Here is a 25998-nt window from a genome sequence, read left to right on the forward strand (position 1 = left end):
CAAGGCAGGCAGCCAGGCTGAGACTACAGATGTTTATGAAATGTTAACTGGGCATTTCACTTGGTTCTGAGGCAGAATTAACAGCCTCATGTACTGACCTTATGATTTAATTGCCTGCTATAACACTCTGATAGTTTAGCAGTTCAGGATATCATCATTGTTAACACACTGATATATTGATTCAATTTCACTCCTGACCTGAATTTACTGCATTGCTCATTCTTATTTAGTACTTCAGACTGTAGCTATATGCAAAAGTGAGACTTACTTGACTCTTTTTTTAATCCATTAGGAACAAGTAAGAACTGCTTCCTTTTACAGCTTTCAAACAGGACTGATAACTACAAACTTGAAAGATTGATTGTGCTGCTTTTGACTGGGGCAGAGTTAATTTTCTTCACAGCAGCTGGTATGGGGCTATGTTTTGGATTGGTGCTGAACACAGTGATGACAATATAGTGATGTTTTTATTATTGCTGAGCTTACACAGAGCTGAGGCCTCTTCTGCTTTCCATGCTGCCACAGCGGTGAGGGGACTGGAGGTGGATGGGAGGTTGGGAGGAGACACAGCCAGGACAGGTGACCCCAACTGACCAAAGGGATATTCCAGACCGTGTGGCTTCATGATCAGCATAAAAAATGTGGGGAAAAAAAAGGAAGAGGGGGATGTTCAGAGTGATGGTGTTTGTCTTCCCAAGTCACCATTACATGTGATGGGGCCCTGCTCTCCTGGAGATGGGTGAGCACCTGTCTGCCCACGAGAAGCAGTAAATTAATTCCTTGTTTTGCTTTGCTTGTGTGCACAGCTTTTGTTTTCCCTATTAAACTGTCTTTATCTCAACACATGAGTTTTCTAACTTTTATCCTTCCAATTCTCTCTGCGAGCCTGCTGGTGGGGACATGAGTGAGCAGCTGTGTGGGCCTTGGTTGCTGGCTGGGGTTAAACCATGACATTTATTTAAGAACAATTGTCTGCATCTTTATGTTAATTTATTTGCCCCCAAAATAAAAAATAAATAGTAAAAAAACCCATACATTCTTTTACACAATTTTCATATATCTCTAACTAGCATAAAAACAGTGACAAATGTCTTGCCACTTCAGCTGGGTAGTAAGATACACAGTACAAACCTCTACTGCTAGAATAAAACACATTCACTAGTAATTGACCAAGATGTACCTTCTGACAGAGGCTTCCTGCTGATCTTTCACGCTGAAATATCTTTACATTTGGATCCCACACTTTTGTTACAGTTACTGTGCCCAGGCAAATGGTAAAACTATTGTTGCCCCATCCTATGGGCAAAGACCGTCAGGGAAAACCAGATGGTTACTCATACACTTCACAACATTATTGCATTAACAAGATCCACTCATAAGAGGTTTCCCACACTTACGTTATGAGAACCTTTCTTCTGGAATCCACCAGGCACTTGGAGGCTATTTATGCTGCCATTAACAGCATATGCTTTGCACACATACAGCACTTAGTGACAGAATGATTTGCAGGGCATGGAGTAGGCTAATAAAAAGGGATGCTGAGCTGTCAAAGTAACGTCTCATTAAATCATATGAAAATAGTGCAAAGGAAAGAATAGGACATAGGAAGAAGTGGAATAAAAACAATTTAAATAGCTTTCATGCTGTTTCTAGGAGACAATGTAACATAGCTGCTGAATAGAAGATGCCTGTTGTCAGCAACAAGCATACAGCAACAGGAATACAGAAGGGCGGGGGGCTGAGAGAGGGAGAAAGGGGTGCATACAGACACTGTTTATTAATACATTTCAGACTGTCAATTTCCCCCAGAGAACTAAATTAAATAAAGCATGAATAAGCCAATATAGCCAGTGGAGAATTTAAACAAAGAAGAGCCTCAGCTTTACTAAAACAATGATGATGATAAATTTAATAGAAACACATTAGAACTTTTGATGGATGTGAAAGTGTTTTATAATCTACCAGGAATACTAAACTCGACTTTGTGCACAAGGCTGAGCTGACACTACAGGTCATTTCTTTTGCAGAAACAAGAACTGGTTTGGCCAACAGAAGAGCATGGCTGCAAGGAATCCATGCCTTAGAGACAGATGATACTGAAATGTTGCTCTTCAGCCCCAGGGCATTTACAGAAGTAGCTCAGGAAATGTTTTTACAGATGAGAGGACACGCCAGGTACATAAAGACCCAGTTCCAAAGAACAGACAGCTCACTGCTAATTTCTTTTTCTGACTTTTAAGAAACCTGCCTTTCTATTTAAGGTTATCTGACAAGTCCAATCGCCTTTTTGAGGACTCAAAAAGACAAAAAAGGATAAAAGGAAAAAATGGACACGTTATGTATCAGGCAAAGTTTTGTATTATTTATACATTATGATCACCATTTCTGTTTCAATTTTCAAGTATCTTCCACCTCGAAAAGCCCAAAAACTTACAGTTTACTTTTTCACCCTCCTCATTTCTAAATAAGAACAATAATTTCTGTTTCATACATAAATAACACTATGGTTCAAGGAAGGCCAAACTACTTGACTAGAGACACAGAATAAGTCAACAGCAGAGCTAGGAATCACAGAAGGTCCTGAGTTGGAAGGGACCTGAAGGATCATCAAAGTCCGTCTCCTGGCCCTGCACACGACAACCCCAAGAACCACACCATGTGCCTGAGAGTATTGTTCAGACCCTTCTTGAACTCTGTCGGGCTTGGTGCTGTCACCACTTCCCTGGCGAGCCTGTTCCAGTGCCCAACCACCCTCTGGGTGAAGCATCTTTTCCTAATACCCAACGCAAACCTCCCCTTACTCAGTGCCTGCCCCTCCCCTTCCCCTCACAAGGAAGCTGCAGACTGCAATGATGTCTCCCCTCAGTCTCTTCTCCAGGCTGAACAGACCAAGTGACCTCAGCCACTCCTCATATGGCTTCCCCTCCAGGCCCTTCACCATCCTCACAGCCCTCCTTTGGATGCTCTCTAATAGTTTAATGTCTTTTTTACATTGTGTTGCCCAAAACTGCACACAGGACTTGGGTTGTGCCAGAGCACAGCAGGACAATCCCCTCCTTTGCCTGGCTGGTGATGCTGTCCCTGATGCACCCCAGGACATGGCTGGACCTCCTGGCTGCCAGGCCACACTGCTGAGATTATAGTTGTCCCTTTTCCCAGTCTTTTGCTTTGGTTACATGACCACAGAACTGCAGAGGTCAATCCAGGCTGAAAACATCTAACTGGCCATTAGACAAAAAAAGCACATCATTTAAAGAGGTCCCCTGTAGAAAAATTTAACTGTAGGACCTGATGAGGAAGCACATTGAAGAGAGTGATTTGAGTCAGGAAAAACAGAGGAGAGTTTAGCAGATACCACAGCTTTGCACTGCCAGCTTCACAGAACCTCAAGATACTGGTCTGGTAGACTACATACACACATGCTTACCTAAGAATGTCGTAGACAACACTAAGTGCCACAGGCAACTTCCTTAAGTGATGTAACACCAGAAAAGGCAACAGAATTTAGCAGAAAGCTTGATACTGAAAGGAAATTGAACTGCTATTAACTGCATCATTTTCCAAGGTCATTTCTTTGAGGTTATTTGGATATAGGCAGTTTGGAGACAAACATACTAAACATTACTTGTAATAAGAAGATGCAAAACAGTGCAGATAAAGTTTGCATCATTTAAATCTTGGTATGGCAATTGTTGCAGCAGACATTTGGCCCAACAATAAAATAGGAAAAGTGCCACCCATTCATCAAAACTGTTTATAGGCATATACCTTTTTAACACTAAATACCTGTATCATGAACTTCAACTGAAGGTCTCATCATAGATGAGATGCCTGAAAAGGCATGTTCTTCTGGCATCTGCTGGTTTCAATAAATTGTCATGTTCTTATAAGAGAATACACCAACATGAAGTTAACAGTCTAATTAATTTCAGACATTTTAAATGGATGGTAGTACCTCAACTGAAATACTACTGTACTTCATTTAATTAGATGTGCACAGATAATACATCTAGGTAAAATGCTTATATCAAAACTCAATCCTGAATGAGCAATCTACAAAACTCCCATATTCTTTGGACTGGCGATTCTCAAACTGTGGATAAGGAGTCCTAAAGCTTCCTGCAGAAGCATGCAATATAGTTTTATCCTGCAGAAGATATAACACAGCAGAAAAGGCTACATGCCTCCATGGAGGAAGATTATAAGGCTCACACAAGATACTATGTTCTAAACTCCTGCAAATCATCTGATTTACAATAACTATCTCTGTGTATTCTTTACCCACAGCAAGTGTAAAACAATTTGAATTAAGAACACCACAGTTATTTGGAAAGTAAATTTCCCAAGACCTGTTATATGCTGCAGAGCTGCTAAGACCCATTGCTTTTAATAAAACTTTACTCCACAAGGCCCAATCTGTCTGCAACAAAGAAGGAACATCTCTGCTAGGTCTGAAAACTACAGAAGAGGTAGCAAACGGTACAGACACAATACTCAGGCTTATTGCCAAACTGATCATAGTAGTTGGCTGATAAAACCTTCATGCTTAGTACTTAAAGGCCATGGAAGAAAGCACTGGTTTGTAAATTCCAAGAGGGACTACCACTGTTAACCAGTGGCATAGCTTTGCAACCAGACCATACCACCTCGAAATGAGCTTTAATATACACAGTACTACCTAGCAATGTAAGGCCAAAACAAACTACAGCCATGCCCCAGTATCAACAAAGTAGACACTCCTGAAATGCATAGTTTTTAGCAGTTTGGCAGAGCAAAGCTACTTTTCCCACAAAAATTAGTGTAATAAATGGGGAATATATGCAGAAACTTCAGAAAGAGACTTTAAATACACAGAGATAGTACATATGAAGTAAAGAATCACATGATGGTTGAGGTTGAGAGGGACCTCTGGAGACCATCTGGTCCAACCTCCCTACTGAAGCAGGGTCACTTAGAACAGGTTACTGAGGACCATGTTCAGACTACATATAAGGAAGAATGTTTTTACAGTGTGAGTGGTGAGACAGTCTAACAGGGTGCCCAGAGAAGTGATCGATCCTCCACCTCTGGAAACATTCCAAGTCAGGTTGGATGGGTCTCCAATCAGCCTGGTCTAGTTGAAGATGTCCTGCTCATGTCCCAGCCCATCAAAGGAAGTTGGACTAGATGACCTTTAAAGGTCCTTTCCAACCCAAACTACTCTAGGATTCCTAGGATTCTATGTCCAGGTGACTTCTGAATGTCTTCATGGTAGGAGACTCCACAAACTCTCTGAGAAACCCATTCAAGTGTCTGATCACCCTCACAGTGGAAAAAAACATTCCCTTACGTTTAATTGTGTTTCCATTTTTGTCATTGCCTCCTGTCCTGTTACCAAGCACTACTGAAAAGAGTCTGGACCCAACTTCTTTACACACTCCCCTCTGACACCTACACACATTAAGATTGCCCAGTCCTTCTTTCTCCAGGCTGGAGAATCCTAGCTTTCTCAGCCTTTCCTCATAGGAGAGTTGCACCAGTCCCTTAATTATCAAGCAAGATAAGGTTTACTGATTCATCCAATAGAAGACATCAGATCTGAGTCATCCGACAAAGGAGGTGCTGACATTTCATAACGGAGAATGTCACAGAAGATATAGTCACCACCAGTGTTCATTGCTAACACTTTCCTTGATTAATTCAATGGAAAAAGACAGAAAAGCGAAGTGATCATATCAATTAACATTGCACTGTATTAAATGATCAGCAACAGAACTCTGGAAAATAAAGAAGCAACAGGTACAGCAAGGTGTGCTGTACTTGAGTAACTAAATCTAGTTCTCTCACTGCAATCACACTTCCATTTAACATTCAAGATGACACAGAATCTACATTAAAGTAGCTCAGACATGTGGCAACACACATCAGCCATATTAAATTTCTTGCAAAGAAGGAAGCAGTTCATACAATTTAGAGCAGTGCACTCCTCTGCAGAGCTCACAGCTCTTCGCTGGTTGGTGATGGTAAACCTGCCCTACACAGCCTGCTCTGTGAAGTGCTAAGTGCACCAGCACTCCAGATGCTAATTGCTACTGTTCCCCCGTGCCTGCCTTTCAAATGACGGGAGAAAAAAAAAAAAGTACGTTAAAAGGACCGTAGAGATACTAAAGATGAAAGGGGAATTAAAAAAAAAAGTGAATTTGGCAGATGGATCAGGATGTCAAAAGGTAAAGTATCGTTAGGGCATAAACAGCCTCCCTGAGGCAGAGTGTGGAAAGCTTCCCTTGTAATATCGCAAAGTAGCTCACGGGAGAGCCGTTAATAGGTTTGAGCACTTTCTCCGGCTGGCTGGGACGCGCGCGAGCGCTGCCTGGAATGCGCGCGAGCGCTGCCTGGAATGCGCGCGAGCGCTGCCTGGAATGCGCGCTCGGGCCGGCCGCGGCATGGCCGGGCCTGCAGCGCCCCCGCGCGGCCGCCCCGGCCCCGCTGCCGCTCCCCACGGCGGGCTCCGCGCAGCAGCGCTGCCCTAAGCACGCATCCTCCTCACACAGCAAAAAGCCCTTGGTGGTATCTAACACCACGCACGGTATCCGGCAGGAGCTGTACTTTTAACTCATTTGCTCTGTTGACCTAGTTAAATATATAAAAAAAAAAAAGTTAAATTTAACGGCAGATAAAGTAAAGATATTCAGGTTACACGCAGATACCAGCCTTGGTCTTGGCTGTCTCTCATTTGGTATTTCTCTTGCCTCAAACACTGCCACACTGCGCCTGGGACCAGCGTTTGTTATTCCATACCAGTTGTTACCCACATATACACCTACTCCATTTAGTTATGCACATGATGGCCATGTAAAATCATCCCGTTATTTGTAGAAGGCCATGGTGCAGCACTGTTTAGAAATACGACAATCCATGAACTGTTATTTTACTGCAATATTTACATAGAACAGTGCTTCCAATTCCCCTCCTTTTAGAAGGGCAGTAGATATGCTGTGCAAGATAAGAAATGAAGTTATTATGATGCAGTCTGGTGAAATAATGGATTGTGCTAAACAGAGAGACTCTGGAGAGCCTTCCATCCCTTATGCACTCATTACCAGAAGGCAAGCAGTCATGGTCTCCAATTCACAGATCCCAGGAAACAGGAGTGCAGCAGTCACAACAACATTGTTATGTATTGCAAAGCATTTGATTTAACTAGGGAAGTGCTATCAGAAGAAACCAGAAATCTGAAGAGCAGCAAAGATAAGATAGCACTCCGAACGGTATTTGACAAAGAACTTCAGAGTTCTTTTTCTTTCATGAGGTATTTGCAATCATTCCTGCAACTACATGCTCTTTATAGTAATTCTGGTTGGTCTATATTGGTAGACATCAGCTTCTAAGGAACAGTTCTATTACTCAACTCCACCAATACCCAAAGTCAGCTACAAATTCAGCATAATCTTGATTGCTCTCATTCAGGACAAATTTTTCCACTTCTTCTCCCAAGCAGACTCTAGTTTCAGTTGTGCTTTCAGCATCCCTCCTATTTTGCTACTCCTGATGTCATTGTAAATTCAAAAGGTACATACTGAGCTCAGACTTTATCTACTGTATCACTGCTTAACCAAATCAGCTCAACTGCTAGAGTTCTTTTTCCTCACACCAGCAAAGTGAGTATATCCAGACCACATACTTCCCCCAGACCATCCAATAAGTCACAGAAGTAGAATATTAACACTGGTATTTCACTGTCATTCAAACCAGCAGGGTGCAGGCAAAAGCACTTACATTCAATTAAAAAAGTTAGCTTGCAAAAATACTGAGCCACATTGAAAAAAACCCTTCTGCTTACACAAGTCAAGGCCATGGTCCAAAATCTAAGCCTACTCCTGATAAACTGATGAGACAAGATAGGTTTTACATTCCAGGATAGAGTCTCCAGGCTCATGTAATCATGATCTTAGGCTAGTGACCAGAATTCTTATTTCAAGAATGAACTGCCATTACATGCTGACTTGCCATTACTTACAAAGAAAGGAGGGGGAGGGAATATTAATATTATATCCTCCATGAATATATAGAATAATCACAACATCCTCCACATTTATTTCCTTCTGGTTTCATAAGAGTTGCAAAAGAAACCTACCTTTCACTTACCTCCATATACTGTAATTGTCAACACAAAGTATACGAAATGGCAGAAGAAATTACAACTTAATAAGAAAACTTTAACAGAATGCTCAACAAGAAACAAGGGGAGTAGCAACTTCCTAAAACCATCCACTTGGTTCATATTCCCTTTAAGAATGGCTGTCAGTATAAATGCTGTATCAGCATCTTGTTCTCTTAAAGGAGAAATATAAAGCACATTTAATGTTTCCCAGAGACATGTCATGGTATTTTAACAGTAAATTGCTAAGAATCTCAGCACTCTCTGGCTTGTTTAAGCCAGCCACAGTGATTATGAGTGATTGTGTCTTAAAAGCCACTGAACTGAAGACGAAGCTCAAGATGGATCATCACTTGCAGCAATGTTAACAGCTTCTATTCAGAAGAAAGCAACACCTATTTTGTTGCATATGTACAATGTCTGCGACTTTTGCACAGTGGGAAAAGATCTGTTCCTTGTATAAATCCAGGGCATGTCATTGCAAACAAGGTTTTTAATTAAAATTGGCATTTCTGAGCCTCCTGCTGACAGAGAGCATCTCATTGCCTCCTCCTCAGATGGCTAAACTGGCTTCCAAGAGAGACAGAGAAAAGAAACAAAATCACTAGAATACCTAACTTTGACAAGTCTCTGCTGGGGACAATTTCCATAGCAGGATGCTGCAGAGAGAGGTAAAGAGAGAAGAAATGACTACTTAGGAAATCTCCCCTAATGAAGACTCAGAACATCACAAACAAGACAGTAGAGAAAGCATTTTCTTCCTAAGCCTGCAGACAGGATGATCAAGCAGGACAATTTTAATCAGAAGCCATATTGTTAAAGAGCATGCAGAACTGTGTCTGCACCTCAGTGGGTAAAGCCTTCTTTTGAATGCAAAAGAAGGCTTAGAGGCTGGCTAGCCTCTGGCTGGGAGGTTGGCTAAACTGTCAGCTTTGACAAAGCTTTATCCCTCTCAGAAAACAGGCAGATATAGGTTCAAATCAGACAGATAAATCAGACTTCTTGGCCAGAACATTTTCCTCAATTTATTGCAAAGAGTTTCTATTGACTGCCAGCACTGTACCTTCGGGAGGCTCTTCCCGCAGATGAGGAGGCAATTCTTCACTTGTAGTCTCAGTTTCATCATCCACCATCTGTGTTTCTAAGCTAGGGCCCTGCAGAACAGAACAGCAAGAAGGGATAAATTGGAGAAAGCTCAGACAGGAACCACAAAAATGGTTAGAGGACTAGAGAATATGCCAGACAGTAAGGACACAAGGAGCTCACTTTAGCTGATGAGAAAGAAAGCTGCTAGGAGATTTGTCTGTAGTTAAAATACAGAAAGGGGAAAGTAAAAAAAAAGAGGACTTTTCAAGATGGCATACAAAGTTACAAGGCTCTTAATTGACTGAAAACCAGAAAATGAACAGTAAAGCACAATTTCTAAATTATTATTTCCAAAACACATAATGCAATAATAAATTAAAATGTCCATTTATCAAGGGTAGCAACAGATTCACCATCAACTGGAATTTTCAGGGGAAAAAACACTTATCTTTGTCTTATCAAGACTGATTCTGAAATGCCACTTTTTTTCAAAGGAAAACAAAGCAAACTGGTTTACAATCTTATAACCTATGCAGGTTCATTGACCAGAGTTTTCCACTACAAGCCAAATACATCCATTTGTGTGTCCAAGTGTAATATGCCAAACTAACCATTCCTGAAAAACTACTGGACTACCCTCCCAGGTTTTGCATTTCCATGTTCCAGCCTTCATGATCCTGTAAAGAGCCTGCAATGTTACTGCTGGAAGGACACAAGCAGAGTTAAAAGATTTGCAGCTGAACTCACTTTACACACACAATATTTTCATGACATGTGGAACTATAAAAATGTAGTTGCTTTTTCAGTTTCAAACCATCATAGGAAAAAACCCCACCATCTGCTTCCCCCCAACTTACCTTTTTTTTTTAAGTAACAGCAGAGTAAACACTAGGCATAGCTAGAGGACTCCTTAAAAAAACCTAACTGATTTTCTTTGCAATGTTAGTACAGTGAAGAGTGAAACAACAAAAGAGTGAAATGACTTAGCAGTCATTAGGAAATGAAGCTTTTTTTGCACTTTGAAAACATGACTGGGTTTGTAGTCTGAACTATCTGAAAATGTGTACTAACATACGCAGCTGGAATGTTACAGAAATACAGCTGGTACAGCAACAGCTTGCAAAATGTTATTATTTGAACTCAGGAAGAAAAGGGGCTCATAGCCCTAAAGCTGCAGCATTCGTTTTCATTCTTTCCAAATGTGACTGCGAGCATACTCCCAACAGCATTGGCTACTTTCTCCCTTTCCTCAGTTTGCACATTATGAAGAGTAACACACTTCCATCCTTTGTACAAGTAGCTCACATTTCCATTCATTCCCCTTCTTTTCAACAAAATGGACATGAAAACAAAAAGTACCACAAAGCTTTTCAGATGTTTTATAGCAGAAATAAGGAGACCACCCAGGTGAAGTGTACAGGTCTACTGTGACAGTGCCAGGATCATGATGTGGATTTCTGCCATCCATGACTATGCAAGTTTTACCTAAGATATTTACTTCTTTCTCCTCACTTAAAAACCCCTGGTATCAACATTGCCCAGCTTTGGTCAGTGAACAGTTCAAACATTGTCATGCCCTGTAGTAACTATCACAGAAAGGGAAAAAAGTATTTACCACAAGGTACAGATGGGGAAGTAGTAAGTTGCCTTAGTCCAATTAAAAAAAAAAAAACGTTAAACCCAGGAGTCAGTAATCAACATCAAGATTTAACCATCTCCTCAGTTCAACTAAATAATGTGATCCAGATTTTAAAAACATGTAAACAATTCTGGATAAGACCAACAAATTGAATATAAAGTATATACTTGAATAAGTTTCTACATCAACCAGAGGCAATATAAGAATTTACACTTCTTTCCTACCCATCAGTGCCACAGAGAGAAAACACAAAGGGAAGATGAGGCTACAGCAGTATACCAGATCAGAACATTTATTTTTCATATAAAACATTTAGACATGTAGGACATGAGGCACAAATATTTGCCTTGGAAACATTCTGAATCACAGCTATGGAACTCCTAAACTAGAAAGGGTCTTGAATGTGAATCCTGTGCCTGTACTTTCTGGTTTACAACACCAACATTATTTTAATTTTTTAAAATAAGTAAAAGCCATCTGCACATGCCAACTATATGCTGCCCAAGGAGACAATCCAACTTCCAGAGACTATGGAAAAGCCAGCAAGAAAAGCATTATCTTTCCTTCTTCAAAATAGTCAGTATTCTCAATTTCCTATGAGACAAACCTGCTTAGTAGCTTCTCCCAACAACAGCCCATGATAAGTGATGCTCCTTTGGGTTACAGTTGTTGTCATCTACATAAACACAGAGAGGATGCAAAATGCTGTCAAAAGTGAGTGGTGGCACTATGGTTTTTTCCTTCCTCATGCATGAACTACTCACTGCTTGGTGTTCACTAGCAATCCAACACTCCAGTATGGTGGTTATCACTCACAACACTTACTCCAAAACAAAGATTTATCTTAGTTGAAGGTCAGCCTTGTACCTAAGCTAGTATTAACAAATCCAGCTGTGAGAAAAACAGAGCCCATTACAGAACACCACGAAGTTCACAGCTGAGACACTGTTTGCCATCACCTATTTCCCTCCAATTCAAAACTTCTAACACTTGCTACTGGAATACTACAGAAGAAGAATACTCAATCCAAGACTACTACTCCTACAAAACATTCTGAGCATCTAACAGAAATGACCAGAATTTTTGAGGATTTTTTTCTCACTACTCTAAAACACTTAATCATAACACAGCATATTTTAACTGTATTTGGTATACATTTCTTGTGTAGTTTTGAGAATTCTTCCCCAAAAAAAACCTATTTACAATTTTTTTTCTCAATTTAATGTTAAAAAGGCAAAGTCTAAACTGAAGCATGGACATGTCAAGTAATGACCAATTTTAAGTTTTTCAAGAATTGTTTTGCAAGAAACCTTGAAATCTTGAGATTTCCTAGTTCCTAAAATGAAGTTAGAAATGTTTTCTACAGAATAACTCCAGTTCTTATCTCACTGACATCTCACTACTATATATATTCACCTATGATACAGGGAGCTTCTAAAAGTAGTCTGGTAAACATCAGAGGTTATCAGACTTCAGCATGTCTGTCTAATCACTGAGGCCAGTGAGTAAGTGTGCATAGTTTGGTACTGAAATTGACTAATTAAAATGTAAAACAGTTAACGGTAGATGAAATTCTAGGTTCTCATATGCATATCTAGAAGTAATATTAAAGGCTCAAACACTGACAGGTGTTATTAACAAGATTACAAATTCTCTTTACAACAGCTTTTTTTTTTTTTTGTGTTAGCACGTCCATTGCTTTTTTAGTTACGTCTGCCGAGTTCAATTCACTGGGCCTGCTGCAAGCTTGGTAATCAATAGTTAACATATCTACAGTTTTGGCAGCACAGTCATCTACTACAAGCAAAAAAATCCAGGAAATCATCTTCTAAGAAGGCTTATAATTATGTTGAGTCCAACAACTTTGTCTCAAGCTTTCTTTTTACACTATCATTTCAAGAATGAGGCATCAGTTACATTTTCTTTTTTCATTCTTAAGGACCTTTGACAGACAAGTAGGGGAATGGGATGCACACAACTGTAAGTTATTGGCTTGCAGGTTCTATAAAAATCCTCTGGAGCTGCAGCTGTGGCAGAAGGAATGTACCCAGATTACTTCTGCTTTGACACTCCCTTAGGAACATTTAGGATGCAGGAAGATGTATCAATAGTTCAGAAACATCAGTAGATATTAGCTGTACAATATTCTTTCAATTATTTAGGTTTTGTATAGCCTCTTAAATTGGGAATGAGGTTCTGTTCCTCGCTAGAAACACTGGAGAAGCACAAGCTTAAACAGGTATTATTACAGAAAGTAAGGTTATGGTGCAGAACCGAGGAACATATAACTAAGAAAAACCTCTTGGCTCTCCAAAGACAGTCCCTGCCCTCAGCAAGCAAGCACTTCATACAATTCCTTTCAGCACTTGATGAGTTTCTGACTATGAGCACTATTAAAACTTAGTGGCAACTTTTCTATGTCATATTTTAACACAATCTCCAAGCTGAACAAGAACAAGTAAACTCAAGCAGAGGCAACACCCACCCTTCCAAAACGAAGTTAAGGATGTGAGATTTAAAGGCACCTCACTCTGTCCCTCCCAACAGTTTCAATGAACTCTTAAGAAAGCTGAAAAGCTTTGCAGGAACTCAGCAAATGACAAAGACCAAGAGAGAAAAACAGTATACGAATTCTCACAGAAACTGCCTGAGAAACATACAGTCCCCTGTTCTGATCACACTGCATGACTACTGACCTTACAATGCAGTTTAACCCAAATACTATGGACTGCTGTGACCTGGCAAATTAGTGTTTGGGGCTTTATAATGTGTTTCATAGAAGGCTATGTATTTATGGATAGAGAGGACTGCCAGTACTGAACTAAACAAGTGAGACAAATGGCATACAAGCATTTCAGAGTATACCTCATGCTCTTCCTCAGGATACAATATTTTGCAAATAATTCTGACCAGAACTTCAGTGATATGCTCAGATTCTCAGTATATTTAAAGACTGTATATTTTACAAGTGCTGTGGTAAATCCATGCATGACAGAAAGCAAGTTCCTATCAGTCAGAGTCAGCGTTTTCCACAAGGTACAGAGTTATGTTTATGACACTGAAACCAAGAGCTCCGTTTATCACCACATTTGTAGTAACAAATGATATCAGCATGGTCCATCACAAAAAGAGCCATACTATCTTGGTCTCAGCAGAGTAATAAGTACTCAAAATACCCACAGAGTAAAGGAGTCAATCCCAACACCAAGTGATCAGTGTCAGTTCGTTTTGCTTGCAAGTCAATACCAACATGAGACTGTCACTGCAAATGCCCCAATGTGGCTCATCTTTCTAAAGAGCCCCTACAGGCCATCTCGAAGCAACCAAAAAGTCCTACCTGCACCACCACTACTTTTAGGCCTTTTAGACTCTACATTTGTACTTAACATTACATTAACTATGGTATATAATCTTAGACTGAAGTCTGTCGATTGACTGTTCGCCGAGTCACAAATTCATTTTGCTAATGAGTAGCAAAATACAAAACTCCAAAACAAAGTCCAAGAAGGGCAATAATGAGGGAGGGCAATCAAAAATTTAAAAAAAAAAATACATCCTGTGAAACATTAATAATGAAATTGAATGAGTTTGGGGCAAATAGCTTCAAATTTTCTTCTGAGAACCATGTATCTTACAATTCTGTTCCTTCTTGCCATTCCTACTCAACTCACAAAAGACAAAAAAAAATTTTAAATGCCCTACCATAAGCAAAAGCAGGAGGAAATACACCATGTAATTACTCTTCTCCATTATACTCGAACTTATTAGTAATCTTTTTCCCCTTTCAGAACAGAAGCTGGAGGAATCTAAAGCTCATAGTCATGGATTCAGCAGCAGTTTACTGTCTCAGTTCTGAGACTATACTTTAGGAATAATTCTAAAATCTGCAGCTTTAGCTACTACTTTCCCCGTGCATTTTCAAGTGAAAATGGTATCTATTTCCTGATCTAAACCTTCATATTTCCATTCTTGCTTCTAACACTTTACTCCAGTTTCTCCTTTCTGACATTATTCATTTACATTCTGGATTTGAGCCTAGAATCTCACTTCTTCCACTGCAAGAAACTGTCTCATTCCTCCTAAAGCCCCTCCTTGAGAGCCCAGAAGGTCAGACTTGCTTCTTTCTATGCAAATCCTCAACTGCCAGCATAAATCACATGTCCTCTGTCCTGTCTAACAGTGACTTTCAGACCTGGTATTCTATGTCGGCAGAATTCCAATAAAGCAATTAAGCAGAGGAAAATAAGTGGCAGTCCGGGCTTCACGCCTCTACATCTGTGACTTCACTTGTAGGCTTCCCAGCACAGGTCCAACACCTTTTTTTATACAGTATCAAATATATGTCAACTAATAATCATAAAGATTAGATGCACCCCTAAAGAATGACAAGACTCAGTGGGTCTGTGTGAAGAGGCAAAGTAACCCCCAAAGGCAGGACAAGTTTGTTAAGTGCTATCACAGTGAAAGCCTTGGCTATTTTTGTATCAGATTTAAAGAATACTTATTTCACATTCACAAGACTAAACCCCACAGTTTCCGGCACATTTGCATACTTTGCCCCTTCCTAACACCACAAAACAAAACCCCAGCTCTTTTCACCCCAACTTCAGTTTCTCTAAATGGGTGAGAGATGATACATATCATGACTGGGCTGAATGTTTGCAGATGCCAAAGGGCTTGTCAGATCCAGTAACAATGAAGCTGACCTTCATCAGGCTTTCCTAAAATGACATCGTTAATGACACTGTTAATTTGGGATCTCTCCTCTATCTTTGTCACTGTTACAAAGTTTCTCAGAACTTATCTTTGATATTTCGTGTTTAAACAAATTAAATTGTTCCATCTTCCATATCTGAAAATGGCTTGTGGCTCACAATGTCCTTTCTGCTTTTTACACAATTACATAAGGTCTTGATTCCTACAGAAAAAAAAAAGGGGCTATTGTTCAAAGAAAAATAAAAATTAAACAACCAACCACTGGGTAGGTAGTTCAACATGGTGACACCCTTTTCCAGGCAGCTGAGGACCTACAGGTACTTCAGCTGAAGCCCATAACTACCCAACCACCTCCATATTCTCTGCTGCTCAGACACTGGAAACAAGTTTATCACTGTACCTTTCTTAGGCAGTTTGCAGCTGCAGCTTTTACTTCAGCAATGAATTTTCAGCATGTTAAGGAATTAAGACTTTAATTTAAAGTTTTCTAAATGCAATAGGAACATTCCATAGAATCTGCCATCATTATTGATTGCACGCCCACACCTTCAGGATTTCCAAAGTCAGTTGGATTTTTCCTGCAGAGGGAATAAAATTGATCTGCAACCATAAACATGGGTTTTTTCTGCTTTCCTCTATGTTTAAGAAAGCCTCTTGATGGATGCTTTGCTTTTAATTTTGCAAAACAAAGTTCACTTGTAATGAGAGCTTCCGTGCCAGGTTTCAGCCCAAGGGGAATCTGAGTTGCAGTTCTAAATCCCCTGGAACACTGAAGGAAAGTACAGAAATAGAAATGCTGAGGATGATAGTAGTGTAAAATTGTAGCACTTTGTTCACAAAGTATGCTGTAACAAAGAATAGAAAAGTTGCTTAGATTACTTGTTCTTTTCTGAATTTGGACAAACACATTAGGGAGGCTACAATTTTAACAACACTTAATTTTGTCCTAACAACAGGACTAGTGGAGAGAGGCAATGAGAGCAAGATTTAATGTTGCAAATGCCAAGTCAAGATTAAGTTCTCTTGTTCTCAGCAGAACAGTCAAATCCTATTTTTACAGCAATAAAACAACTTTGTATTGTCAGTAATCCAAATTAGGGTTTATTTGACATAAATAAATTTTCAAGAGTACTAATGACACCACGGTCTATTCTCCATTCAGAAAGCCAGTAAACTGTTTGGTTTACACTTTTTATGTCCATGTTTTGTATGGAGTAGATAATACTATTTGTACAACAAACAGCCAATACAGTCTGCTCAGTGGTAGATCAGACAGTTCTGGATTTTGAATTAATTATTGTATTGAATTTTGTCTTGATCGACCATTTATTTTCCATCTGAATTTTACTTCCTAAATCAATGTTAGCACAGAAAGAATGTAAGAGTGGCTTTCAAAAACCAAACCAAGCAAACCACATTTCATTTGATCATGTACTGACCTGGCCCAGAGAGAACACTCCTCACTCCAAGCAGGTTAACCAGTGCAATTATCAAAAGGATGCCAGCAGCAGTGTGATGTTACCCTAAAAGGGGCTGAACAGTTTGCTATCAATTCTCCTTTGAACTACTACCTCCACAGGGAAGTGTATGCCTTCTCCACAACATGGTTTATCTTCAAAAATTGACCATGCTGAATAGCATTTGTTCAGGAAACAGAAGGTACATGAAGGCAAAGTGTTAGGGGCAGGCTTATACATAGACAAAACAGTTCTGACAGAAACACCTACGGACTCTTCTGAAACACAGAATGATGCAGGACCAAAGCATGACCTTGCATCACAGCAAACCAATCTGAGAGCAATTACATATCAATAATGGAATCTCAAAATATCAATTAACTCATAACTGCCTGTCACTGATTTAGATAACTTCAATGGGAAGAAGACTTCCTAAATCCTGCCAGTCATTCACTGTCTGTCCGAGATTTTTGGCAGGGAGTAAGTAAAAAAAACCCAAAACACTCAGAAAATTGAGCTGGTGAACCGAAGGCAAGCAATAATAAGATTTGATGACCTGAAGTTTCATTGCACTTTCTACATAACTACACTTAGCAAACAAGTATGTGTGCTAAGTGTAGTTCTGTAGAAATGTGTTTTTCCAGCCTGTAAATCTGTTTTTCCAGCCTGGTCCTTGACAAATGGATTTAATGATTAATGCCAGTTTTACTCTGACTAAAAAAATGAAATAATGCACTCCGCAGAAAGAATATTGTCCATTTTCCTAACAAGATGTGGAAGTATCACTCTAGAAAGCTGCAGACAGCATGAGAAATTTGTCTGAAAAATTGGAAGTTCTTTGCCTAATAATATAGGCATATATGACAGAGGTCACTAAGATTTTCTCAGCCATGCTAGAGACTTATAATGTAATAGCCTTTTCACTATTCTCAATAGAATAGAAAAGAAGTTTTCTTTAACTTTGGTTTCACATGACCTGATTTCCATGCATTTATTTCCTTAAAAGTGCACTACTACTGTTTTAGCTTTAATAAGCTGAAATTTAAGTAATTTTCAAGGGCTTTTACAGCAGAACATTGGAATTTTTACAATAAGACTTGAATTCAAAGTATATAAGCATATACACAGCTTGAAAAATATGAGCATTCTCCCCCAAAAGAGTCACAAGAGACATCCCTGCAAGAGTTTGAAACACAAGTCATCTTGCCAAAATATTAATTTCCTGTTCAAAAATAAGACAAAAAAAAAAAAGCTGCAAATCCATTTGAAGTTGAAAAGTTGTTTCGAAACCCTCAAAAGTAATTTTAGATGCTAGAAATTGAGGATAAATATGAGATATTTTATCCAGGACAGAACTTATTCCTGTGTCCTTATTTCACTAGGAATTTCAAAATGCATTTTCTGCATGCAGAAAGGAGATTGCAGTATGATGTATTTATCACACAACTTTTAAATTATTTTTGTTGATAGCTAGATAGTTCAATATTTCCTTCCTTACAAATGAGTTTTGAACTCACATCAGAGCTCTTTAAGACCAGTGTTGCTTGTCATTCTATGCACTTATTGTAATGTTTTAAAAAAGAAACGTTTCAGATAAAATATTTACTGACTCTACAGAACAAAAGCTACATCTTCTGGTACTGTTAAGCCCTCCAATTTCACACCTAGCCTGCACATCAAAATTGACTGCCACAAGCACTGCCAGCAGTAACACCCCTTTTATTTCAGGCTCCATAGAGACCTCATTTTCTCCCAAACTCACTCCAAGAAGTAGTAAGAAAGATCACAACTTGCTGCATACAAGATTCCAACCAGAGTTACTACACTCAGCAACCAAACAGCCATCGGATAGAAAAAACACTCGATCACTCTGAAGACACAAGTAAGAATTCATTTGGGAAGCAATAGTTTTTGGTAACTACTGCCTTTTACTTTTGAAGATCTGTGAGGTGCACAGGTTCTCCCTCCAAAATGTTTTTAGAATGAATGAAAGCTCAAGAATTGCACTGGACCTTGAGCAGCTCTGCAGATGCATTAAGACTGTAAGATTTGCTAACACCAGCACAAGCCACTTCTGTGATGCCCACTAAGTTCCATTAGAACATTTCCTCTGAAGAAACTTAAGAGCTCTACTATTTGCTCTCATCTATGTAAGAATATACCTTGCCCAGAGCTTTGAAGGTATGCAACCCCTTCCCATCTCTCTGAAATTCAGCTGAAATGTTGGAAAAGAAAACCACTACAAAGTTTGTAAGGCAGGTCAGCAATAAAGAAAAACAGATGTGACCAATCACAGGCAAATATTTAAATCAAAATGATCTACAGAATATGTACTCCATGTTCCCTTTTACTCTACCACTTACATTCATGCTCCTCCTGATTCCTAGACCACATTTAGGACTACATGCTAGGAAAACAAAATATTACTATATAGTCCTCAGAAAGCAATGCCTCTTGTCTCTTATTTTTATACACTGTTCCTTTCCCAAGTACTTTTCATTTCAACTATCAAGAGCCCTACTAAAAGGATTGGACACATGTAAAAAAAGAGGTTACATATACATCATTTTGACAGGACAATCCATGACATCCTTAAGGAACAGAGTTGTCTGTAAACACAAGCAAGAAAAATATTTACTTGAGCTTTCCATAAATTTTGACACTGCATCTTCAAAATATCTTGCCTTATTTTGATCTCTAAAATTCATCTGTCAACACTCACTATCACAGGCAGTCAGAAAAAGAGAACTATAGGCAGTAAGTTCACATTCTTTCTCTTAAATATAGCTTTAAGTTTCTCAAAGTAAAATGTCACATTTATGACACTTGTTGTATCCCAAATTATATAACTTAACTGTGAACACATGCCAAAGCACCACAAGCTCTCATTCTACTTGGAAGAATCATTTCAATAAAGAGGGGACCAGCTACTTAACTGAAATCACATCGTGAACTTGCTTTCACAAGTAAGAACTTCAGTATGACCTGCCACTCTCAATGCCCTTTATTTTTCTGATTTTGGATTTAGGTTAGACCAGTGACAGGAGCAGTGTTAGAAGAGTCACCACAGCAGAACCATACCAGGAACTATCCTAATGCCTCAATTCATTCACCCATTGAAAATACAGCATGAAGAAGTTCTGTTAGCAAGGACACAAGAACCTTCTCCAGTGCTGCCTAAGACCTGAGAAATCCAGCGTTCAGCCACAAGAGATTAATATTGGAAAGATAATATATTGTGGGACAGTAATTAGCAGCTGACTGTGATAGAGGCAGGGATTTGGTTATCTCCTCACTGCCCTAATAAATGGAACCACCCTCCCCACATGACAGACATGTTACCCAGGCTCCTAATGCAGCCTGGAAAGGTGTATTTCTTTGCCACCAGGATGATCTGCCCTTGAAGGAAAGCAAGTTTTATTGACATATTCAAAAGGTATCACTTTTTACTACATACAGAAAAGGTCCACTTCCGGACACAATCTGAGCTGTTTGCCTCTTACTCCTGTCCTAAAAAGCATGAAAAGGGACTTTAACCAGTTTTGTATTTTACATAGTCTGGAAGGGCCCAGAGACCTTCAGCATGGACACAGCTCAAAATACATGGGAACACAAATAAAGTACACATAAAGACTATCTTGAATCCAGTCCAGCTTCAACACCAAGTTCTAAAGCATTGCTTTACCATACTACTTTACTTCACTCTACCTTTTCAACAGGATGCTTACTGTGTGATTGTCTTAAAAATAAACTACACCAAGCTTCAGTTTCCTCAGCAATGATCAGACATTAGTAACAGATCCTGAAAGGATCACTTCTACTGCAGAACTCTCCTGATGTTACCACTTACTTACCTTTGCCTGCTTCTTCCCTTCCCTAAGTAGGCAGACCATTTCGATACACACTACATTAACCTGTTTTGTTTGGACTGCTCTGCCTTCTCAGCAACATGCTAACCAGCATCAACGAGCTCAGCATCAAAGCCAATGCTGCTAAAACCACACAAACTCAAATGTATTTCCCAAGATATAATTAGGGGAGAAATAGACACAATGACTTTTGAAAAGCTTAGTTCTGATGTATTCCCTGCAATGATCAAAAACTTAAACTTATTTGTTTTAAAGTCACACTGAACTACTCACAGGCAGGCCCATAAAAGGGATTCAGATCCAACTCACACCACACAGACACCTCTTCCTTCTTTTCACTTCTCCTTTCCTTACCCTTTCAAAGGGGTGAAGATACTACACATTTCAATGCATTCCACTTGTTAAATGAAAAGGCAATTATCCCCACCCCCAGCTTAAGACTTTAAATCATGCATCTGCAATGATCTTACCTAGAAGAAACTTGAAGCAACTGCCACAGCAAAAGGTGGCACACATGGAAAGAAATGTGCACTGAAAGAAATTACCCTCAGAGAAAAAACGTGAACCCTTTTAAACTGAAAAGCTCTACACAGTACTTATACTTGAAAAATGATTGATTAAAAACAAACAACTTTCCCCCCCAAACAGACACATTTTCCTTGCAGTCAGAACATGATTCCACTCACATCTTGCTGTATTTTGAATGAGCTCATCTTAAATAGTCATGAGCTTTCCCCACTCTTGTGGGGCAAAAAAAGGAATTCAGCAGAAGTAATGGGCTAAGCAAGAATAAGCAGCTGTTTACTCTGCATGCAATAAAACAGAAGCTGAAGGAAATCTTTTCAGTCTTGACCTCAAGCGGGATGTACTGTTCAGATAGCACTCTGAGGTTTTTGTTTTACAGTGTAAGTCAACAAATCACCCAAAGCCATAGCGCTGTTTATCAACAACGTTCTCAATACATACTTTTTATTATCCCACACTACTGGAATGAACAAACATTCAGAGAGAAAGAAAAAAAGACACTTTTTACTATCAGGCTTTGTACAAATGCACAACAAAGTATAACACTGCACAGAAGGAGACGATCTTTTTACATGTATTTGTTGCATGTACTCTGAAACAGTCCCTTTGCTTTTCATCCACCAGCTGTGCAGACATTCGTGGTTAAGAGCCCCTGGTGCCTAAGACAATTGTTGTTAACCTCGGTGACTGCCACACATGCACTTCCCAGAACCCAACACCTGCACAAGCTGATGAACTTCTAACACACACTTACTTGACTCAGAGGCTTGCAGGAAGGCCTGAGCCAAATTTCTCCATCGGGACTGGTACAGACCTATACAGTTTCTGCCTCAAAGAGTTTACAACCTAGCTAATCCATATTTTTTTACTGCTAGACAAATTCAGGAGACAGGGAATGCCTGCTGTGTCTCAAGTTTCAGACTGATTAATGACAGAAAACCCCTTCAGAAGTCATAAACGTGAAAATTAAAGAGATATGACAACATAAAGTGAAGAAAAAGCAATACCACAGCACTGCTAACTGCTAACCAACACAACTGAAGACACAACCTTGCATCTGAATGCTATATATTACTACTTCTATAGTCCAGCCGGCCTCGGCATCCACACCAACAGCCGGCTCAGGTTAGTCATTCTCTATCCTAATAGTTTTCCACAGCAAACTACGGCGAAAGGCGACGATCTCCCGCAGGCTTAGGGAAGGGCCTGCGAGAGCAGCAGCACAGGTGAGCGCCGGAGCAGCCCCGGCCGCACACCAAGGCACGAACCGCACGGCAGCCGGGGAGGGAAACCGCCCACGAGATGCTGTGGGTGAGAGAAGATGCCCGGGGAAAGAGGGCGATTTCTCTGTGGACACACCAGCCTAGAAGGGCAGCGGGCGCAGGCAGCCTCCCCCGGCTCCCACGCTACTCCCTTCCCGTCTCAGTGCCGCAGGAAACGATGCGGGTTTTAATGGGGAGAAGGGGGGATTCTTTCTCGGGAGACGGACCCAAGAAGCGACACCATATCCCCCGCGAAGTTGGAAGCTTCTGGAAGTTGTGTACTTCGTTACGAGCGCGCACGGCCACCACCACCTCCCGCCACCGGTGACCGCCGGGGCCCGGCCCCCGCCCCTCGCCCCCCCCGCAGCCGCCGGGAGCCGCCGCGGCCCAGCCGAACCCCCCGCCGGGACAGCCGCCAGCATCACCTTCATGCCGCGTCTCCCGGAGCACCGCCCGGAGGGGATGGAGGGAGGGCGGGCGGCCGGCAGCTGCGTGCCCGTCTCCCCCGGCGCTGGGGCTCCGGCTCCTCCTGCCCGATGTAAACACACACCGGCGGGCGGGGGGAGGCTGGGCCGGGGGAGGCTGGGCCGGGGGGCAGCGCCATGGCAACCCGGCCGGAAGAGGAAGCGCGGGGGTCAGGGGCGCCATGTTGGCGGGGGGCGCGGGGCTCGCAGTGATGCTGCGGGGGGCTCGGAGCCGGCGCCTTCCAACGAAGCCAGGGCTCCGCGCTGCCTTCACCGAGACACCCCGCCAGCCAAAACCGCTGCCTGGCATGGCAGGTGAAGTGCTTCACCTGCGGTAACATACTGGCCTCTTCCAATGTCCAGTGCGAACTGCTGGGAATGCAGCGAAGGGAGACGGATTGACTCAGCCGCAAGTCAAACGTGGAAGCAGTGTTTGTTTGGCCAAGATGAGGAGCCAGTTCTCCGAGCTCTGCCCTCTCTGCAGGCTTGCGGGCGTTCATAGAATCAAATAGAATTAATTAGGTTGGGAAAGATCTGTGAGATCATTGAGTCTAAAGTAAACACCCCCATGTCAGCTAGACCTTGGCACTAAATGCCGCATCCAGTTTTAACTCCATGGACGATGATTCCCCCACCTCCCTAGTCAGTCCATTGCAGTGTCTAACCACCCTTACTGTGAAGAAATTGCTCCTAATGTCCAACCTGAACCTCCCCTGGTGCAGCTTGAGACTACGTCCCCTCATCGTGTCAGTTGTTACCTGGGAGAAGGCACGGGCCCCCAGCTGGCTATAACCTCCTGTCAGGAAGCTGTAGAGAGACGTCACCCCTGAGCCTCCTTTTCCCCAGCCTAAACATCCCCATCTCCCTCAGCCGCTCGTCACAGGACATGCGCTCCAGACCCCTCACCAGCTGGACAATCGATCCTAGTCACAAGCTGGGTGACCAGGAGGGCATGGGGCTTTCGAGCCCTCTCCTCCCGTTATCCTCAGCCAATGGAGCATGGCTCCAGCCTGCAGGATGGGCGCTGCGCCCATGCTGCTGCTTCACGCGGGGGAGTACAGTTTGGTGGCAAAGATAAAAGAATCTGCAAATAATCTTTGGCGTCTGAAGTTTTCTTTCTCGTGTATTGCTTTAAAACTATCACTAAGCACAGTCACACACATGGATAGAAGCGTGTTCTGCTAGTGGATGGCTTAGTGTGATGTGAGAAGCCAGACAAAGCAAAACAAAAAGAAGAGAGGTTTGAAGTAATGGTTCCTGAAACAGGGAGAGAAAACAACATTAAGCAAATGACAGTGATTAAGAGTTCATTTTTCTCTGATTTAGTATTATTCTACATATGATACTGAGTTAATATGTAGAGAACATAACTACAACTCAACAAGTGGTTGACTCCAAAAGAGGAAAGCCTACTTTTGCTCCTTTTTTTAACTGCTTGACTAAGAAATGTTGCAATTTCTTCTCTGAAGAAGTGCCCTTGGCACCCATACATGTCTTCTAAAGCATTCTGGAATCTAGTGGACCCTATTTAGTCAGAAACCATAAAAGTAACAATTACATTGCTTAAAGACTAGGAATACATTCTGTCAGTGCACAGTTAATTTTTTGTTTGTTTCATACTGTCATTTCTAATTGCAGAACCTCCTTGGAGTGGTACCATAAGACTGGTTTCCATTTTTCAGCTAAATAGGAAACTCTTGAAAGACACCAAAGTAATTCCCTCACCTCCCAAGGGCTGGCAATTAAAAAGATTCCTTTCCTTTGCTTTTTACAACGCATCCATGCCTTACATAATTATCTGCATCACTTCTCAGAGGAAGTAATCTGCAGCCCTTTCCTGTCACAGACTCTCATAGCAGAATTTATAATTTCTTATGCACATATGAACATACTTCAAGCACGTGAATCTTCTCAGAAGAGCAGTAGCGGGAGCCAGTGAATTCAGCAGAGGTTTCACATACCACACTAATTTCTACAGATCTGCACATATATGTGTGTGCATATGTTAGCACACCTACAACATGTGTATACTACCCTATATATTAGAGATGTAAAACTAACTGTAATAATAGAACCAAAATGTAAGTCCTTCCTTCAAAACAAATGACATTTATATCAAATAATCTTGTCAACAGTATTAGTAGAATTATATTAAATTTTTAACTTTGTCATGCAAATCCGTATTTTGGTGGGTAGAAAGAAGGTTATATGAAGTTTGTGTTGAGTTTAACATGTAAATTATAGCTTGATTAACAATAAAATAATATTGCCTAAAGTATGAAGGGTTAAAGAGAAAAATACCTTTTCCCTCATCCAGGTTAAATGATTCATTCCAGTAAAGTTCAAAATGCAACTTTCTCCATTTAAAATACAGAATTTCAGATGAATGTAAAATTATTTTTTCAGTAAATTCCTAAGCCCATAAAATAAAATAGATTGAAGTGCAATCTTTTAAAGAAGTTGACTCTAGGTTGTAATGTTTGCAATGTCTGCAGAACATTTAAAGAATGTTCCAGCTGAAAAATCAGAATATTCTGGATGATAGACAAATAGGGGGTGAGGAAGGGGGGCAAAGAATGAGAAAGCAATTTGTTTACTTTGTGCTATGCACAGAAAGTACTTTATTCCTGAAGCTATTTCAGCAGCACCAAAATTACTGTTCAGTTACATCCAAAAGGATTTAGTGCTTTTAATGCACTCCAGCTCTGATCTGGTGAGATTCAGCTCAAAAGTGTGTTGAAGAAATACGGCTAAATGTATATGCTTCCATAAATTCCACTGTTTGTAAATTAAAAGTGATGTCTTTTCATGGAGAAATTCCCTTCCCAGCCTTCACAAAGTAT

General features: G+C 40.7%; 1 protein-coding gene across 3 annotated transcripts in view; it reads right to left on the reverse strand.

Annotated features, from left to right (window-relative positions):
• LOC138111475 (transmembrane protein 263-like) overlaps nucleotides 1-25998 on the reverse strand; it is a 238922-nt gene that overhangs the window by 182351 nt on the left and 30573 nt on the right. For 2 of the 3 annotated variants that reach the window (XM_069017349.1, XM_069017350.1), the window contains exon 3: nucleotides 9201-9291. In XM_069017349.1, the coding sequence (XP_068873450.1) occupies nucleotides 9201-9270 (70 nt within the window). In that variant the 5' untranslated portion in view covers nucleotides 9271-9291. Of the gene's footprint in view, nucleotides 1-9200; nucleotides 9292-23116; nucleotides 23244-25998 lie in introns of those variants that run through there. The other variant, XM_069017348.1, reaches the window with a different exon arrangement.

The sequence above is a fragment of the Aphelocoma coerulescens genome, chromosome 5 (assembly GCF_041296385.1).
Source record: "Aphelocoma coerulescens isolate FSJ_1873_10779 chromosome 5, UR_Acoe_1.0, whole genome shotgun sequence".
Classification (NCBI taxonomy): Eukaryota; Metazoa; Chordata; class Aves; order Passeriformes; family Corvidae; genus Aphelocoma; species Aphelocoma coerulescens.